Source organism: Aspergillus homomorphus (assembly GCF_003184865.1).
Source record: "Aspergillus homomorphus CBS 101889 unplaced genomic scaffold BO97scaffold_4, whole genome shotgun sequence".
Lineage (NCBI taxonomy): Eukaryota > Fungi > Ascomycota > Eurotiomycetes > Eurotiales > Aspergillaceae > Aspergillus > Aspergillus homomorphus.
In genome coordinates, this window is record NW_020291890.1 from 968,093 (window position 1) to 985,806 (window position 17,714).

At 52.1% G+C, this 17,714-nt stretch overlaps 9 protein-coding genes across 9 annotated transcripts; 5 read left to right on the top strand and 4 right to left on the bottom strand.

Annotated features, from left to right (window-relative positions):
• Positions 1-1,985: 1,985 nt before the first annotated feature.
• On the bottom strand, positions 1,986-2,965 carry BO97DRAFT_180218 (uncharacterized protein). The gene is made up of 2 exons (XM_025690381.1): positions 2,127-2,965; positions 1,986-2,051 (listed from the first exon to the last, which is right to left on the bottom strand). The coding sequence occupies exon 1, from the start codon at positions 2,674-2,676 to the stop codon at positions 2,206-2,208; it is 471 nt and encodes a 156-aa protein (XP_025555215.1). The 5' UTR covers positions 2,677-2,965; the 3' UTR covers positions 1,986-2,051; positions 2,127-2,205.
• A 551-nt stretch (positions 2,966-3,516) lies between these two features.
• BO97DRAFT_180531 (uncharacterized protein) lies at positions 3,517-4,403 on the top strand. Its single transcript, XM_025690386.1, has 2 exons — positions 3,517-3,799; positions 3,852-4,403. The coding sequence occupies exons 1-2, from the start codon at positions 3,630-3,632 to the stop codon at positions 4,129-4,131; spliced, it is 450 nt and encodes a 149-aa protein (XP_025555216.1). The 5' UTR covers positions 3,517-3,629; the 3' UTR covers positions 4,132-4,403.
• Positions 3,794-5,478, top strand: BO97DRAFT_180488 (class I SAM-dependent methyltransferase). The gene is made up of 2 exons (XM_025690385.1): positions 3,794-3,799; positions 3,852-5,478. Exon 2 carries the CDS (start codon positions 4,235-4,237, stop codon positions 5,390-5,392), a length of 1,158 nt encoding a protein of 385 aa, XP_025555217.1. The 5' UTR covers positions 3,794-3,799; positions 3,852-4,234; the 3' UTR covers positions 5,393-5,478.
• Positions 5,479-5,490: 12 nt separating this feature from the next.
• On the top strand, positions 5,491-6,319 carry BO97DRAFT_180361 (uncharacterized protein). Its single transcript, XM_025690382.1, has 2 exons — positions 5,491-5,791; positions 5,899-6,319. Exons 1-2 carry the CDS (start codon positions 5,589-5,591, stop codon positions 6,068-6,070), a joined length of 375 nt encoding a protein of 124 aa, XP_025555218.1. The 5' UTR covers positions 5,491-5,588; the 3' UTR covers positions 6,071-6,319.
• Positions 6,320-7,409: 1,090 nt separating this feature from the next.
• Positions 7,410-8,804, top strand: BO97DRAFT_384047 (uncharacterized protein; the record flags this gene model as incomplete). Its single annotated transcript, XM_025693400.1, has 6 exons — positions 7,410-7,648; positions 7,704-7,837; positions 7,899-8,051; positions 8,111-8,311; positions 8,395-8,520; positions 8,574-8,804. The coding sequence occupies 6 exons, from the start codon at positions 7,410-7,412 to the stop codon at positions 8,615-8,617; spliced, it is 897 nt and encodes a 298-aa protein (XP_025555219.1). The 3' UTR covers positions 8,618-8,804.
• A 577-nt stretch (positions 8,805-9,381) lies between these two features.
• Positions 9,382-12,141, top strand: BO97DRAFT_403228 (phosphate transporter). Its single transcript, XM_025694688.1, has 5 exons — positions 9,382-9,738; positions 9,811-9,918; positions 9,977-10,308; positions 10,368-11,326; positions 11,387-12,141. Exons 1-5 carry the CDS (start codon positions 9,685-9,687, stop codon positions 11,839-11,841), a joined length of 1,908 nt encoding a protein of 635 aa, XP_025555220.1. The 5' UTR covers positions 9,382-9,684; the 3' UTR covers positions 11,842-12,141.
• A 238-nt stretch (positions 12,142-12,379) lies between these two features.
• BO97DRAFT_421304 (uncharacterized protein) lies at positions 12,380-13,179 on the bottom strand (the record flags this gene model as incomplete). Its single annotated transcript, XM_025696709.1, has 2 exons — positions 12,380-13,044; positions 13,113-13,179. 2 exons carry the CDS (start codon positions 13,177-13,179, stop codon positions 12,380-12,382), a joined length of 732 nt encoding a protein of 243 aa, XP_025555221.1.
• A 1,340-nt stretch (positions 13,180-14,519) lies between these two features.
• BO97DRAFT_421305 (uncharacterized protein) lies at positions 14,520-15,939 on the bottom strand (the record flags this gene model as incomplete). Its single annotated transcript, XM_025696710.1, has 3 exons — positions 14,520-15,045; positions 15,135-15,594; positions 15,720-15,939. The coding sequence occupies 3 exons, from the start codon at positions 15,937-15,939 to the stop codon at positions 14,520-14,522; spliced, it is 1,206 nt and encodes a 401-aa protein (XP_025555222.1).
• A 203-nt stretch (positions 15,940-16,142) lies between these two features.
• Positions 16,143-17,027, bottom strand: BO97DRAFT_180775 (uncharacterized protein). Its single transcript, XM_025690388.1, has one exon. The coding sequence runs from the start codon at positions 16,997-16,999 to the stop codon at positions 16,382-16,384; it is 618 nt and encodes a 205-aa protein (XP_025555223.1). The 5' UTR covers positions 17,000-17,027; the 3' UTR covers positions 16,143-16,381.
• Between the last annotated feature and the right edge of the window lie 687 nt (positions 17,028-17,714).

The following is a 17,714-nucleotide window of genomic DNA, read 5'->3' on the forward strand; positions in this document are numbered from 1 at the left end:
GGCCTCGGATGGGGTTGAGGATGGTGATGGTGGTTCGCTTGGTTTCGATCTTCGAGGTTCGATGGGCTGCTGGCTTTGGGCGATGGCGTAGGTCTTCGTTGATTTGAGTCAGGTTTGGAGGTGGGAGTGGAGTGGGAGGAGGAGGTTTGTATTGCTCTGCTGTTCTTCTGGAGGGTTTCATAGATATGTAACTGCTATGCGGCTTGTTGTAGAGGGGGTTGCTTTCTGGTGCGGTGGAGGGGTTCTTGGGTATGGGGTTGTGGGATTGGATTGGAACTGAGGGTCGGGGGAGGGGTGGGGTTGTATGTAGTGGATGCAAGAGGGAATGAGTTGTATGGAGGGGGAGTGATTGATTTTCATTGAGGTGGGTTGGATGGATGTTCGTGGTTATGGTGTTTATGTGAGGATGTGGTTTGGTAGTGACTTGTTGGACGGAGTGTGGAGTAGGTAGGGAAGGGATGGTGACTTCTGCGGCGGCGATGGGGTTGGAAGAGTCTGGCAAATATATCTATCTGATTTGGAAGAGCTGGGGAAAAGAGTCCCTTCGAGTTCATAAAGAGATAGATCAAAATGTAGAACGAATGGCAGTCGACACGAGTGAGATTGTGGAAAGCTGCTCGGGATAATCGGAACTATTCGTATGTATCTAGGAAGGGAAGTCCATTTGGCCAGATGTGCCACTGCGTACTGCGTGCGATGGAAGTGACACCACGCTGACTGACGCGGATTTCATGCAGTCTAGCCTGCATAGGACGTATCAGGCATCACCCTCGGGTCTACTTCGCCGTCTATTACGCTCTGGTCCATGCCACAGGCCCCGGCCTGCATTCTTATTGCCTCATCCTTGGCAGATCAAGCACAGCAGATACATCCAGTACGGGTCAGTCTCCAGATCAGGGTCCATCTTCGGCTTACGGACGGGCTGCTGGGCGTCTCGCCGTTTACGTCAATCCGATCTGACTACACAAGCACACTCGGCAAAGGCACGATCAGCCCAGCTTGGCCATCTCCTGCTAGCCACTCTACCCCGAGATAGACTACCTGCTTGTGCACCGCGCCTGACCCGCTCAACATGTACAATACTACACCGATAGACGGGATCAGCTGTTCCCCTGCCCTTTCCTCCGCCAGAGCCACGTCTAACCTATGAACGACGGGCCCCCGTCACCACCAAGACCAGACGGCGCACGATGATTGGAGACATGACCTTAAGGAGGGGAAAGCTTCGTCTTGCCACCCAACCCAGCCCGGGAAGACCCTGATCAATCCGTCCGCTGTGATGGAGGGAGAGGATATCTGGCTGCCTAACCATGTGGATCCTGGGGCAGTGCTGGCCATTTCAAATGGTAGGATGAACTGCTGCCGGTGATGCGGATGCACTGAGCCTTAAATATAAGCTTATTTGAACGTTCGTTGATGCTGTACACTGCCTGTGAAAATTGGTTGACCGTTCCATTGTTGGTGTTGAGCTGCACGGTTAGGACGGATGGTGTCAGTGTTGCGAGTGAGATGTCACGTGTAGATTGGCGGAGAACTTTTCGTCTTTTTCTCGTTCTACATACCTCGTCACCGTGGAGTGAAAAAAACGGTGGGTTGAAAATTGAATGAAAATCGCACGAGCAGCGAGGATTGATCGGGCTTTGAACCGGACATATAGTAGGGCAACGGTCCACTCAGGAAGCAGACTGAAGGGCGATGGGCGGGCTGCAGGCCGACTAAAGTGGAGACTTGACCATCGTACGGTTGCATTATTAATCCGCACATTGACTGATATGATCTTTTACAGGAGGAGAGCATGGATGGCGGTCTGGCGCAAATTGCAGCACCTTCAATCCCAATGAGATGTTAGAGTCGAAGCCAGGATCTGACCACCCCCCTCTTGCCGGCATTGTCCCGTGCCCTGCAGGCGCAAGGATCTAAGAGTGACACGCCAGCGACACGCCCAGCCACGTCATAGTCGCTATCATGCTGATCGGCAGAAAGCCATAATCTACTCCGCAGCGAAACGCGTTATGAAGAACACCACCGTCAATCCACGCTGGATATGGAAACTACAACGAGAATCCCAGCGTAGAGATATCAGTAAGCGAGTGAGAAAAGTCGAGTTCCGCAGGAAGTGAGCATACTAAGCATAGCGGATGACATGGTGATCATCCCCTTTCTGGTTGCATCACCGTTAACTGTCGCGAAGGCGAGTGACGACGATCAGCGACAGGGGATCTTTGAAAGACACATCAACTTCGGAATTTCGCCATTACTGCTTACCGTAATCTCCGTCCGAGACTCCGACGAGATCCGCGCAGCCGCTGTCGAAGGAGAGCGAGGGAGCGACAGGGATATAGACGGGAGGGGAAAGCCCCTAAAGCCGAAACAGTAAAGCAATACCAAAAACCAGTATTGAAGTTCAAGAACGGAGATGAGCCGATAAATCGCTAGTATAACCAGAGCACGTCCAGGAAAAGGGATAGACAGAAGACAATGTTTGATGGTAAGCGGAAATACGGGAAAAGAGCACGCGAGTGGGGCGGATGGTTCGGCTTGTAAGACCGAGACGCGGTGAATTGCCTGATCGAGAGACGCGAGATCCGTCAGAGCCGCGCCAGGGGAATTGGAGAATGCATCCGAATCCATGAGTAAGAAAGGGGGGCATGAAGCAATGAAAATTTCCCAACACATCACCTCCGAGCTCAAGCCGATGGTTCCCTATAGGGCAAAAAGATGGGTATGGGGCTAGCCATTGATTGCTCCGAGAGGGGCCCGTTCTATTGAACCAAAAATTGATGTGCAAGACAGTAATGCTGTTATGGGCAGTCATAACGTTAGAATAATGGCTCTGATGCCGTTCAGGAAAGCGCAACATCCGATCCGACAATCGTCTATGGCATCACGGATGTACTGTACTTAGGTAAGTGTATAGGTCAAGCATCAATCGCCAAGACCGAGTCAATTTGGCATAACGCTTGGTCAGCCTGAGGTGAAGGAGGGACCACTACACGGCTTGGCGCTGCAGGAGCTCCGAACGGATGCTCTGAGTCCGGGCCCAAGTGCCGTGGCTGGCCGATGATCGCTGACGAGATTCAGGGTAAATCGCAGACGTTGCTAGGGAAAAGTGTCATGATCAACTAGTCCCGCAGCTAGCTAGTCAGTATGCAACAAAGCTCCTTTGGAAGAGCTCTCGTACTGAGGGTGTATATTTGTCCGTGTATACTTCTCTGCGGGCTGAGCCCTCGTCAAAATGTCCCTTGCGACAGCGGCGGACAAGTTCTCCGTCCACCTCAACTATCCTACAAATCACGTCGGGGAGGAGAATCAGAGACGACCAAGAGGGGGAAGAGGAGGTCCGTGATGTCGCAGGAAGCGCCCTAGACAATCGCACTAAACTAGACCCTATGGCTCGTACCATGATACCAAGGATGGGGGTGGGAGCTTGAATTTAGTGTCTTAAGCACGGATGATAATACCTATAACTGATCCTAGAGTAACTCTGGCGGTTGGGAAGAGGGGCTGATGCGTGTCGTGAGTAGAAGATAACTAAGATAGTCGGTCAGTGACCACCCAGGGATCTGAGTATCGTACTGGCCTCTGAGTGGTGGTAAAGCCATAGTTCGTAAAAAGTTCAATCGTGTTGTATGTCCAATTCCGGTTCGTCGTCTTTGCCGTCTCCTCCCGTGTGCTGCTTCTTTCGACCCTTTCGACCTTTTCGACCCTTTCGACCCTTTCGACCCTTTCGACCCTTTCGACCTTTTTTTCGACGCTCACTCTCAGCATCCGAGACTTCCGACTCTGGTCGCAAGATCTGGTGACAAGACCACTGCAATCCACCCTGACCATTGCTAACTATCCATGGCAAGTCATATGGCAAATCCATCCGTCCGTCTTATTAGGATCCCCTCCCTTCGGTGCTGCCGCCCAATGCCGTTGTTAAAAAGAACATACCCGTCACAGGGCGCAAGTAGAAAATTTTCAATTACACGCTGTTGCAGTGCTTATAAATTAAGCCTAGCCCCGCTCGCATTCCATCTGCAAGAAGAACTACACAATTTGCATGGCACTTTTCGGACAGTAACTCGAACCACTGCCTCTACCAATTCATTTGACCTCCTCCAAACCCCCGAGCCTTGCTGTCCCTGATCCCCTTCCAGAGACCTAGTTCCGCCGCGAGACTACGCGCAGGTGATTGTGGCTACTGCGGATTGTTCAATCGACGTCGTGACCTCATTGTTGAGTATATATAATGGAAACCCAGACCGTCTTGGCATCGCGCGAATCCGGACGGAGCTCGGAGAGCAGCTCCCTGGATGCCGTCGCCAACGAAAAACAGAAGCTGGCCGCTCATGACAGCCTCCCCGACCTGGACAATTCGGCCTCTCCGAAAAGATGGAAGACATTCTGGAAGTCGTTTCGCTTTTTGCACAATTTGAGTCCCAAGCAGGTGGACGATTTCATGGCTTCCTACGTCATCTACAACCTCGACTGGTCGGATGAGAAGCAGATGGTTGAGACGCTAGGGCCGAACTATCAGGAAAAGGTCGGTGACTGTCTCAAGGCGTACTATGGCGTCCTGAACCATCTCTGTGCGCTGGGCGACGTGGAGAAGATGTATATTCCGCCTTTCATGAGCAAGAAGGCGACAGTGTTGGAGAACCAGCTGTTGTATGAAGAGTCGATTGCGCAGGATATCGGACTGTCGCCGGGCGATAAAGTGCTGGATCTGGGCTGCGGGCGCGGGCGGGTGGCCGCGCACATGACGCAATACTCGGGCGCGCAAGTCACTGGTCTGAACATCGACCCCAACCAGATCGCTCAGGCACGCTCCTACAACGAAAAGCTCGGCTTCACTTCCAACTCCTTCGTCGTCCAGGATTTCAACAGCTTGCCTCTACCATTCGAAGATGCCAGCTTCGACGCGTTTTATCAGATCCAGGCTCTGAGTCTATGTAAAGACCTCCCGACTCTCTTCCGCGAGATCCACCGCGTCCTGAAGCCCGGCGCCAAGTTCTCCTGCCTCGACTGGGTCAGTCTGCCTGACTACGACCCGTCCAACCTCGAACATGCCGAACTCATGAGTCGCGTGAAGCCTCTCATCGGCGCCGTCGGCACTCCTACCCCTGAAAGCCTGGAAAAAGCCCTCACCGATGCCGGTTTCACCGTCATTCGCTCGGACAATGCCAGCGTCGGAGGCCTGCAGGCTCCCCTTATCGAGAAGGTCGATTTCTATTTCCGGTCGATGCGTCAGCTCATCCTGGGGCTCGTCAAGGCCCATATGTTGCCCAAGCACTTCAAGACCCTGATCAACCGCCTGTGTCTCGATGGCGAAGCGTTCGTGAAGATGGACACCATGCGACTAGTGACGACGAGTTACCGCATCATCGCGCAAAAGCCTCGTCAATAGAATATCGCGCGAAAAGGGTAGGAGCTTCAGGGTGTCAGAATAGGCTCTGGTGGTTTTGCATCCGCTTGGTGAAGCATTAGTTCTCACAACCACGTCGAGTGCCCTCGATGCCAAGCTATGGCGTTGTGTTGCAACCATTGTCGGCTGAGCGGCGCGTTTTCCTGGACAGCATTTAGTTTCGGAGAAGAGCATACAGATGTGCGGACTGACGCCGCCGCAACATCCGAGATTGCCCACTGGAGGTCACAGCCGTTGCGTGCGAAAGTCGGATTCGCCATCGCTGGGTTGCGCTCAACTTTCTCGGCACTTTGCACGGGAGCATTGCTTGTATTTGGTCAGATTCTCATACCCGGCCCTGCCTGTCGTTGTCGCCGCCTTTTTCCACGTACCAAAAAGTAAGTTGAGTGGCAACGTCCCATCACCGGCGCAGCGGCCTGGCTCATATAGCCGAGCGCCGCAGATCGGCGTCTCAAATCCCCGGCCGGAGATGCTGACTTGACTTTCAGTAGTGACCCTCCACCGGGCCGCATTCTAGGTTTATTTATCGTTTTTGATTTCGGCGAATACCTGCTCTATACCCACAAATTTCCGACCGTCATATGGACCCGTCGCCTGGCCCATATCATGCTGTTCGCCAGCTGCGGGCTGAATCCGACACCATCTCCCCGTGCCATATAGATATCGCGATTTATTCGTCCTGTTCCAACTTTTTTTCTTCACATCCTCAGATATCCTTCTTCATGCGCTTTGATTTGACTAGCCGGTGTTGATGTCGTTGCATACGGTTTTCTGGATAAATTCTGCTTTCTAGGATATCCTTTCTCCGTAGAGGGTGGTCCAGATAGAGGTACATAGACTTTTAATTATATGATTTGACTTTATTCATTAAGTTTGGGTTTCTTATCGCTGGAGGCAAACCAGATGCAGAACAAGGCCATCCATGGAACTTAAATCTAAGGACGCGCGACTCGACACAGAGGAGGATGGATGAGTAAGGTTTGTGATCCTGGCCTATCGCTCGCCCGCCCACTCGCTATTATTGTCGTTCGATCTCCGAAATGGCCCCAGCAGGAAATCGGATGGACGGTGATTGTTCGCGTGGAGAATGGATGCTTGATTGGAGATTGACTGACAGACCAACGATCAGATGCATGTCACTGCATCCACGAGACATCCTTCAGGATCGTTGTCATAATAATATTATTTCAGTCATTGAGGATAATAGTTGGACTTGCCGCTATCCAAGCTGGCAAACGTGGGCCAGCAAACAATCCCGATTCGGGGGAAATCCGTCACAACGTGAAGACCGGGCGAAAGGTCCCCACAACGAGACTCACTTCAGGAACGTACTCCATGCTTCTCCCACTCTGATGATAATCACATAACCTCGAAATCTTTCCATCCAGACATCGGATGAGGAACCAGCACCTGGTTCCGAGGACCTTGATCTAGCGTGGGATGGGGGTGTGCGCCTTCACCACGAGGGAGTGGATAACTGCTTGGAACGGGTCCAGAGTCCAGACACGATCCCCTCCCGGGCTCCACCCACCGACTGGACTCCCCGCCCCAAGCTTTGCATAGCAGCCACTTATCTGCGCACGTTGACAGGTTATCCCCCGCCTCTGGATCTCCTGGAGCAAATGCCCCTTGGCACTCACTGGGCACGCATTGCGAATTTGCGACGCACTCTTATCGGTCGCTGGGTCACTGGAGCGGATATGATTCCTGAACCGATTAATACTCCCAGCACAGGCACCAGGCCATCCGGGTGACTGTGTGATCGAATCGTTGACCATGCGTCGAGGCGCTTCTCACGGTTGAATCGAGTCATTCGAGCATTGAACTTGATGATGAAAATCTACGCCCTTCCCCGTACGTCAGTCCATCTCTGGGGATCCGCATGATCGTCCTCCCATCAGTCGCATAGTGCCTCTTGCAGCACTCACTCGGTGGACCCTGCTGCGTCTATCACTGCGAGGGAAAGAGTGTTTTCTTTTCCTTGTAAACCCCGACTGCAATGGGCCTTTCCGGCCTTCACCACGATACGGAGGACTGGCCTCTTCCACTCTCCCGACGAGAAAGTACTCTATCTGCATCGACGCAATCTTCCGGCCAGATCAGCCCGGGCACGTCGCCTTTCACTTCACATCCCCTCAGTCGGACGGCTTCCTCCATCGGCTCACGGTCGAGAGAAGCTTCATGCTACTCATTGCACGAAGACGTGGCCCATATAGCACTCAACAATACCGTTACGATGTGGGTAGGCCCCTGCGTCTGAATAGGGATTTCCCTTCCATTGACGCGATGACAGTACTTTCGTGCGAAGTAACAAATTATTCAAGCTCCGTTATACCTATATCGATGTACGCAAGGATGCCACCGGAAGTCTAAAATGCCTGGAGTTGGGAGGTGGCCCTGGCCAACAAACCCCCTTAGTTCATACCTGTCCGTACTCCTCCATGATATTTCCGCTACAGAGCAGCTGATAACCTTCGCCTGATTCCAGTTAACGAGTCAAAACTCCCCGTCCCGCACCTCGAACACCCCAAACGCCCCAACGAACCTTCTCTACGAATCTCTTTTATGGAAGAGCAGACCGTCCAATCCGCACAGACCGTTTTCACGACCCAGTTATCATACCAATTCGAGGAAGAAAGAGGTGCGCGCTCAGATCGTCCGGCAGAAGGGGGTTTTCTTTGCTGACCACCGAGTCTTCAGACTGTGTGCAGTTTCAGGAGATCATCCTCGCATCGAGATTGGTCTTTCTGGCAGGAATCGCTGAAGCCAAATCGAAGGGGCGTGGCGAGGAATGTATCAGCCAAAACCTCCGCATCCTCCGGGGGCCTAACGGCAGACAAGTGATGCTGTTCTTCGCCAATTCCCAACGCAAAGACCTGAAGCGCTATGTGAAGGTACCAGGTAAGCCGGGATCCCGGGACCAACCGGCCGACGGGCCACAGCAGGGCACCAAAGCACTGAACCTAGAAGCTAACCTCTCCCAGTGAACTGCATTGACAGTTTCAATCCCGGCAAGAAGCCGGGCCGGCCTGTAGTCTTACAGCTTCAACCTAATTTCGATATTCTAACTCAAATGAAAACGCTACAGATCCAGTTCCTGGATGATACGGGTATGTCCGAACGACAGTCATGGAAAACCCGGCAGGCTATTGACTTGGTTTAGATCGGATAGCATTCTGCCAGTTTCTGAGCGACCACATCAAGTGAAAGTGATAGGGGGGAAGGAAATACTACATCATAGTTCGCATAATTCACGGCGGAAGGAAGGGGAAGGAGGAGGGGCTTGCCTCGGATGACGATGCCTTCCACGTGTGTCCCACTGTATAAACTCGCTGCTAGGCGCAAATGGGCGGCGGGTCGAAGGATTTCGCTTTTCGCATCCAGTTCGCACTACTGGGTTCCTTTCTTTGTTCATTTGTCATGGCATTGCATGTATCAGATTTATACCCGTATGAGCAATCATTTAATAGCGTTCGTTTTTATGTTTTTTTTTTTTTTTCTTTCTTTTCTTTTTTCTTTTTTTCTTTTCTTTTTTTTTTTGCAATGCCGTCATCATTTGGTGAGACATGACTCGGGGGGGGATTCCCACGTGGTAGAAAGGAGCAGTAAGAGGCAATTGTAACGATGGGGTGATGAGAATTACTTAGTGGGAAGTGACTGCAAGACATGGATGAGGAGATACGAGAGGAAGTTAGTCGAGTGACTGCTTGCCGGGAGTGGGTCGACCAGAGCACCTTCAGCACCTTCACGCACCTCTCACTCTCCACGATGCTGGCACGTGGGGACAGGAATTGGTCCATGCACTCTCTCTAATCTGGAGGTTTATCTATCAGTCACTAAATATCTACTAGACTCACTACCAAGCCAACTAACCAGCAAACGCCATCGGGCGACCGGGGCCTGAACTCAACCATGAAGGTTCCTAGATTTTATCCACTTGACTGGCCTTACGCCACCCCAATTAGCCCATCCCCTAATGTGTTTCCACATCCTTGCACCTTGTCCACTTTGTCTCCCCATCCCCCTCTCTTACTTTCCTCCTTCGGCCGGGCGTTTTGCCATCGTTGCCGCCCTAAAGGCCTTAGAGGTACAGTACATCCCCTCAAATTCTTCTTCTTCCTCTCATACTTCGAATCTCATCTTTTTGGGGGCTGCGGAATCCTTCAAGATCTTTCTGCACAGACTATCGTTGTTTCATTATGTCATCTGCTCCAGCTTGATTTACAATCTCTACTTAATATTCAATACAGCTTCGACAGCACAGAACTATCGTCATGGGCAAGCGGTGGTACAAGACCGACCGCGCTCAAGACTTTGACCATGAGCAGGTACTGTTCCAAATATAATTGAACTACAGTCAGAGGCCTTGCGACTAATCTATACTGTCCGAATGCGAATAGGATCGTCAAGTCCGTATGCGCCAGGTCTATGAGACTATCGATCGACAGGCTTTTCAATGGATCGTCGTCTTCGTCGCCGGGGTGGGCTTCTTTCTCGATGGGTACACTGTAGGCTACCCACCTGGATCTCCCGGACCAAATAGTCGCTAATGACATCGTGCTCCAGCTCTTTGCAAGCAATATGGCTTTCCCCATGATTTCCTATGTCTACTGGCGAGACCAATTATCCTCCATGCATGTCACCTGCGTCAACATCGCTACCCTCGCCGGCACACTCTTCGGACAGGTTTTATTCGGGTACTTGGCGGACCGGTACGGCCGCAAGAAGATGTACGGGTTGGAGCTGATTCTGATGCTCACGTCCACCCTGGGTGTCGTGATGGCCTCGCAGGGCGAGAATGGCAGCATGAGTGTTTACGCCTGGTTGATTTGGTGGCGAATCATTGTTGGTATTGGGGTAGGAGCCGATTACCCTTTGAGCGCCGTGATCACGTCTGAGTAGGTGTTTTACCAACCCTGTTCACTATCTGTCATCGGCCAGGCTAACAAGAAGAAAGATTTGCTCCGACAAAACACCGCGCACGAATGATGGCTTCTGTATTTTTCATGCAGCCTCTGGGACAGATCGCTGGTAACATAGTTGCCATCATTGTCATCACTGCCTGCCGAAATCAGGGCACTGATGACCTGACTCGCACGGTCGACACCATGTGGCGGTGGGTCATTGGCATTGGAGTCATCCCGGGCGTCATCGCGACCTTGTTTCGTTTCGTGATTCCGGAGTCTCCTCGCTTCGTCCTTGAGATCGATGACGATCCTGTTCAGGCTGAGTTCGATGCCACTACTCTGTTCGACGACTTCCACGCCAGCTCTCCGTCTACCTTGACCGGTTCCTCGCATCCTGCTGGAGACTCTGCAAGCTGGCACAACTTCGCTCTCCCTGGCATATCACTCACGACCATCACAGCTGGGAAGAACGACGAAGAAGATGAGGACCATGAAACCCAGCGTTCCCACTCTCAGGCCGAGATCCTGCAACCGGCCACTCTGAATTCTCATTGGCACCTGACTCGCCGGGACATCCGCCGATACTTCTGGGTGGAAGGGAATTGGCGTACGCTGGCGGCCACCAGTCTTGCCTGGTTCTTCTTGGACTTCAGTTTCTACGGTATCAGTCTCTCCAGCCCTCAATTTCTGGCTAAAACATGGGGCTCCCTCCACCTTTCCTCTTCCGCTCCTTTCTGGAAGACCGACGACCGAGCTGGTGCCAGCGTCTACAACATGCTCCTCGCCAGCTCCACCCACGCACTCGTAATCCTCAACAGCGGCAGCTTCCTCGGCGGGATCCTCCTCATCCTCTTGATCCACAAGCTCGACCGGACCGCCCTACAAAAATACATGTTCCTCGCCCTGGCGGCCCTCTTCATCGCCCTGGGCACCATGTACATCACGGTGCACCAAGAAGGCGCCCCCGCCATAACCCTCTACATCATCGGCCAAACCTTCTTTAACTTCGGTAAATAAATTTTCCGCAACCCCAAACAACCCCCCTCACCACTAACAAGATCCGCTACAGGCCCCAACGCAACAACCTACATCATCCCCGCCGAGATCTTCCCGACGCGCTACCGCGCCACCTGTCACGGCATCAGCGCCGGCGCCGGCAAGCTAGGCTCGATTCTCGTCCAAGTCTTCTCAGCCTACTACAATTTCGGCACCGGCCAAGGCGAGCAACCGACCATCCGCCACGGCTGGATCCTAATCATCTTCAGTGTATGCATGATCCTCGGCGCCGTCGTCACCCACTTCTGGATTCCGCCGGTGCAGCGCGCCGAGCGCGGCACCTCCTCCTCCTCCTCCTCCTCTTCTTCTTCTTCCGCACGGGGCAAACTCTGGGGCGGCCGCACCGAGACCCTCGAGACGCTGGCGCTGGGCCGGTACGGGTGGAAGAGTCGCTACGCGGCAGCCGGCGGGTCGGCAGATCTGCCGAGGAATCGCATCCATGTGCGCCAGAGGGTGGTTGTTACCTAGGGTTTTCATGTGGAGTTCGGGTTGCGACCTCTCTTTCGTTGACGATTTCCTTTTTCCCTTCCCTATCTGAACACTCTTTACTCTTGACCCTTCTTTTGTTTCTTGTATGTACTTTACTTATACCCCGGTGATTTTATATGGGTTTTGATACTGGTATGGGTGGATAACGTGTCATACATACATATGTACATACGTACATACATAGTATTTCTTTTTTTCCTTTTTTTTTTCATGTCGGACAGTACGAACTTAGCTCAGAAAAGAGCATCAGAGATCTAATTACAATTCTCGTTCCTCGACAAACTACATCCTCTATACGACTACAGACGGAGTACTCAACATTCGAAGCAACTGGAAGAAAAAGAATGGTATTCTAGGAAAATCGCAACCCTCTCCACCCCTTCCCGATCAAGACAGAGGAGGGGAGGCTATTAAACACTAAGTAAACAACTACCTCAGTAGTAAAGAAAAAGCCACTACCACGCTCGCGGTTCTCCGCTCAGCATCTCGAGCCCAAGTCATCAACGGATAAAAAAGCTTAGTGACCCTCAGCGTGGGCGTTGTTGTTCACCTGGCCGGCCTGGTGGTCCTGCGTCGAGCCGGAGGCGCCCTTGCTGGTGTTATCGTAGGACGAGTAGTCGTAGTCGTCGACGAGGTGCTGGTGGGCGTTAACGCCGGAACTGTGGTTCTCGTAGGTGTTGAAGTTGGAGTTGTGGTCTTTCACGCCGTTGGCGTCGTGATGGTAGTCTACCACTTTGGGGTGAGCGGGAAAAGGAGCGGGCGCCGGGGCGGGGGCGGGGGCGGGAGCGTGGTGCGCAGCCGGAGGAGCGGGGGCGGGAGCTGCGGCGGCGGGCTCAGGGGCGGGAGCGGGAGCGGGTGCCTTCTCCGCGGCCGGAGCAGGGCGGCTAGCGCCGGCGGGATAGGCGACTTGGTTGTTGTCGCCGTTGATGCCGTCGCCGAGGACGCCGTTGATAAACGGCAGGCCGCGGCGCGCGGCGCCTGTCAGCTTCGTTTTCTCGCCGGTGACTCCGCCGAGGGCGCCGGAAGCCGCTCCGCTCACGTCGGGCAAGCCCTTCGCGCTGTCTGCTCCGTGGTTAAGCAGGTCGGTGGTGCCCTGGCTCTCGGCGGTGGGGAGCTTAGACATGGCCTTAGGGGCGGCGCCATCGAGAGGGGCGGCGGCGGCGGCGAGAGCAGCACCCTTGTCTGTGCATCATCAGTTTCTCGGTCTGTTTGCGAAGGTTTGGATAGCATGGAAGAGGCCGGCTACATACCGGTCATTGGGGCAGCGATAGCCAGGCCAGCAGCGGCGAAGAGAGACAAGAGAGTGGAGGTCTTCATCTTGAAGTGTTTTGGGTTGAGTTGGTGAGGGAGATTGTTAAACGAGTGTGAGATGAGACTGGCTTGATGCTGATGGAGAACGAATGCTAAGCTGGCGACTCGATGGCGTCTTTATACCTTTCATTTCCGCAGAAAATCGGACTCTGTCGTGAGTGTGACAGGTTTGACGGATCTATTCCTGGTAGCATCGCAGAGTCAGATCTGTGCTCATGATCAGGAAAGCTGATCGGCGAACCCTCATGATCTGCCATTGCGTTGAAAGACTAGGGGGGAGAGATCGGTTTCGCTGTGGGGACGAACTCCTTGACGCTTGCACTCCCCTGGCATATCTGACAGGTAGCATGCTCGGATAGTAGATCCCGACGTGACGTATCTGATCAAGACAATGATCGAGATACGATGGTCGTTCTGGCCCTTTGCCATTGCCTGATTAAGTATACCCCTGAGCCAAATTGAACTGGCTATCGATCTCATTTCATGCGAACGTTCATTCATGAAATGTATTCTGCAAGGGATGCAGATGCCATTCGCGCCGATACCCCGATCATAGGGCACGGCGCATGAACTCTTGCCGATTCCTGCCTTTTGCGGATGGACCCGTTGGAGGTGTCATACTTCACACTCAATAGCTCTGATTCTACATGCAGATGATTTTTCGGATGGACAGCCGGCGGCGTCCTTAGGTTTAATAGCGGTGCGCATTGTGAGAGATCAGAGAAATAGTCTCTGGATGGGGCATTCGACAGAAGTTGCTATGCAGGAACTTCGAGGATATGACTTGGTTTGTTATATTCAATCTCGATTATGCTAGAGAATGGCTGTTTTTTGCAGACATTAGGAATGACCCGGTCCTGGTTTAGTTATACGAAGCGTTGGAATGGTGAAAGAAGTCGAGTAACTTGCACATCTTGGTGGATTAGCTGAGTTGCGATCTGGGATAGGCAAGGCAACCAAAGGTCCTCAGATCGGCCAAGCATGGAGTGATGTGACATGACAGAATGAAAGAACGAGAAGTTAGAAATCAGACTCTCCTGAAAGGTGACTCGAGAAATGGTAACTGCCGCATTTGGTGTATGGTCCCGAGGCATCAGTCCAGGCACAAAGCCAGCTGGGCCACTTCCTCTTTCCTATGCCATCTTCTGTCATAACACAAGTTTTGTTCATTCATAACATATTCTAGTATTGATTCGGACAAATTAACACAAACAGATCACGGTCATGAAGGTACCTGCTCAGTAAACACATTGAGAATACACTGTCACACCGACCATCCCAGGTACTGCCCACAATCCTGCACATCGCCTCCCAATTTTCCTTCCCAGCAAAGTCCTCCAAACACTTCAGAACCTGTCCATGGAGCCCAGCAATCCGTGTTGAACAGTTATCGTTTTCGTGATGCGAATCTTCTTGGGAGGGCGCAGCGATCCAGAAGTCCGTGAAAACTCACTTCCAGCAAGCTCCACACCACCACTAGCGACGCTACTTAGGAACGCTCCAGTATCATAGTTTGTCACGACGGTGTCCAAGGCTAGCTCTTCATCCTCGAGCATCGGAGAGAAAGCTCGACGTGTGTTGGACGGAGTGAGAGGAACAGAATCATGGAATCGATTGCTTCCTCCGATAGTGTGGAGGGCGATATCATTATTGTGGCCAGGATAGTTCTTTGCCCCACTTCTGCTTGGTTTCGCGAACCGACTTCGGAGAGAGTGGATCAGTGGCGGGAAGGCAGGCATACACGCCGCAAGAAAGTACACCCCGGGCTCGACTTCTGTCCAGATGTTGTAGGGAACCGAAGTCCACGTATCGTCATCGTGCCCGTCAATGCCAAAGAAGATTCCGAATCTGCAGCAGGATGTGATAAGGCCTCTGTGTGCGACGAGTGTGCAGATTAGCCTAGTTCACAGTACAGCCCGACGTTTGCCAATCTCGAGTCAATTTTAGAAAGGGGAACTTACATTCCACCAGTTGCGAATATGATGCCAAGTCCGATCTTTTGACTTCGGGTAGTGTTGAGTCGATACACCATAGGAAGAGGTAAGGCCAGCATCATCACGTCCGTGACGATGTTCGGAAAGGACATCCAGCGATAGAAGGCTCGCATGTTGAAGCACTGAACCTTGCTCGCCAAGACTGGATCAAATCGATAACTCATAGGTGTACACCCGAACGTGTTGGCAAAACCGATAATAAGATAGTGCAGCACGATGATGAGCATAATGATGTAGGTAGTGATTCGCTCGGATCGAGACTTGAAGAAGCGGAGGTAGAAAGCCAACATGGCCAGCTTGGGTAGAGCTGTAGCCAGCCCCCAGATCCAAATACCAGCGAAGTGTCCTTTCAAGAAGCTTCCAAGTTTTGAGGGTGTTTCGTTGACCTTTTCGATATGATATCCCACCCCAGCGAGATGGACCATAACTGCACGCTGTGTTAGCTTCTCATCAGATAGCCTCTCCTTAGCCTCTTTATCGTTAAAATGGAGACCAGGTGTGAACAAACATGGGTTGCAGTGTGCCTTTCACAATAGGAGGTGGGGAACTCACGTATGCCAGAGATACATAGACAGATATTGGCCAGAAGAGCTGGCAACATAAGCCAGTCATCAACCCCCCATTTTCTTCCCTGTCTCATTTGCACAGCGAAGCGTACAGTTGCAAAGATGACTTCCAGGATAATCAAGGTCACAGCTACTGCGATCAGCTGAACCCCACAGAACTCATCCAGGTATCCAGGTGGATGTTGCTTAACGGAGGGGGATGACATGGTGGAAAGAAGTCAAAAGGTTGAAGAATCATTGAGACGAAATTTCGGCGTCTCACCGATGAGGGGACAGAGGGTGTTTTATCTTCGTTGAAAGAGTTGTGAGCACCTAGGTAACCATTCACCTGATCACAACTGATCAAGACATCGGTTTACTTATCAAGGATGTTGAACGGGATATTCCGCTAAGTAGACTGAATTTCAAGGGCCTTCATTCACTGCAAAAACTTATATACAAGACTTGTTCACCAGATCTTGAGAAGTGTGGTGATACCAATCACACAGCTTTCCAGTCTTCGGTCTACTATATCTAACGTTCACCAGTATCCGTTTTCAGCACTAATCTTCTCACAAACGCTTCGCCTCAAAAACACTGATCCAGACGTGAATCACAACACCAGCCACTCCACTCTGCATATTTTACAGAATCAATCCAAATCAACCTCTACCTTACAACCTTCCTCATGAAATCCGCCTCGATCACCACCTCCTCTCCATCTGGCGTCCAATCCGTATACCTAGGCTCCGTCTTCCACCGCACATACCCCATCTTCTCATACCACTCAGCAACAGGCAGCTTTCCCTCCCCGCGAATCCACTCGATCCACCTCCGCCTCTCCGGGTCGGTATAGTACTCTTTACTAACCGCGTTGAGGGTCACATACTTGCAACGCGGGTCCTGGCACGCCCGCTCCTCCACCAGATCCATTGCCTTGCGTCCGAGCCCACCTTTGCGGTACTCCGGGAGGATAAAGAAAGACTGGATGGTGAGATTGGTGCGGTCGGCGGTGGCGAGATCGGGGTCTGGGGGGTTTGCGTAGGCGTCGAGCGAGATGTGACCTGCTTGAATTGGGCTGGTGCTGGCACTATCACTGGTCGAGGTGGAGGTGGTGAGGTTGATCCAGAAGAAGGATTTCAGGCCTGCGTCTTGCTTTGCACGCCAGGCCAGAAGAGCCTCATCGGTGTGATCCCAGCCACAGATTATGCGTTGGTGCTGGAGAGTAGCATAGTCGGATGGGTGATGGAGGTTGATGGGGGTCAGGGTGACTGTGTAATCCGACATGATTCTGGTTTGTTGTTTTGGAGAGGGCGCAAACAGGGCATAGTGTCAGAGAAGTCTATCTGATTTGGTTTGGGTTTCTCTGATTTCTAGTTTATTTTCAAAGCCTTATTCCTGTGGGGTGGAGTAGCGGTGGTGTGAGTCATAAATCTGATCTTATCTAGATATTGATCTTGGTATATCAAGCGTATTTGGGAAAGGTCTACACACGTCGCTTGGTATCGCGCTGCGTGGTCTGTATAGCTTTCTGATCTCTTCTTCGCGAAACTGCCTATTAAGATCTCCATAAGGATACATCATAAAGCCAACTGTCAAATATATCGTTGCCAGGATTGAGCTTTCTGCAGCATGAATTCGATGCGGACATGATCGTGGCCCTCCTCAAGTACGGTCTCCATTACAAGGCCATTCCTTGAACATGTCGCACAGCTGCGCTGCAGATTATTGGATGCTCTCAACAGACAAAGAAACATCTGTTCTGTGAGCTTCAGAAAGAAAGTTGATGATCTGGTGAGATTACAGATTCGTTGTTAAACTTCCCGACTTTGCGAAGGGGATTTTGCTTGGCCTGATGCTGGTTGTGCTGCCAGCAGCAAGGCATAAGGCTTCTCTAAACCGCATATCATCTGAAGCCATCGAACCGGATTGGTTGCAGCTTACACACGCCGATCGCCTCGCGACGAATAGTCTCCATATAACCGTCGTCAGCAGGAAACGA

What these genes read in the sequence shown, in the direction of transcription:
- BO97DRAFT_180218 (XM_025690381.1), bottom strand. Translation starts at nt 2,676, where the DNA reads ATGTGTTGGGAAATTTTCATTGCTTCATGCCCCCCTTTCTTACTCATG.
- BO97DRAFT_180531 (XM_025690386.1), top strand. Translation starts at nt 3,630, where the DNA reads ATGTCCAATTCCGGTTCGTCGTCTTTGCCGTCTCCTCCCGTGTGCTGC. An exon ending in GACTCTGGTCGCAAGATCTG is followed by an intron (nt 3,800 to 3,851) that starts GTGACAAGACCA and finishes ATCCATGGCAAG; the next exon opens with TCATATGGCAAATCCATCCG.
- BO97DRAFT_180488 (XM_025690385.1), top strand. Translation starts at nt 4,235, where the DNA reads ATGGAAACCCAGACCGTCTTGGCATCGCGCGAATCCGGACGGAGCTCG.
- BO97DRAFT_180361 (XM_025690382.1), top strand. Translation starts at nt 5,589, where the DNA reads ATGTGCGGACTGACGCCGCCGCAACATCCGAGATTGCCCACTGGAGGT. An exon ending in TTCCACGTACCAAAAAGTAA is followed by an intron (nt 5,792 to 5,898) that starts GTTGAGTGGCAA and finishes CTTGACTTTCAG; the next exon opens with TAGTGACCCTCCACCGGGCC.
- BO97DRAFT_403228 (XM_025694688.1), top strand. Translation starts at nt 9,685, where the DNA reads ATGGGCAAGCGGTGGTACAAGACCGACCGCGCTCAAGACTTTGACCAT. An exon ending in AAGACTTTGACCATGAGCAG is followed by an intron (nt 9,739 to 9,810) that starts GTACTGTTCCAA and finishes GAATGCGAATAG; the next exon opens with GATCGTCAAGTCCGTATGCG. An exon ending in TCTTTCTCGATGGGTACACT is followed by an intron (nt 9,919 to 9,976) that starts GTAGGCTACCCA and finishes ATCGTGCTCCAG; the next exon opens with CTCTTTGCAAGCAATATGGC.
- BO97DRAFT_180775 (XM_025690388.1), bottom strand. Translation starts at nt 16,999, where the DNA reads ATGTCGGATTACACAGTCACCCTGACCCCCATCAACCTCCATCACCCA.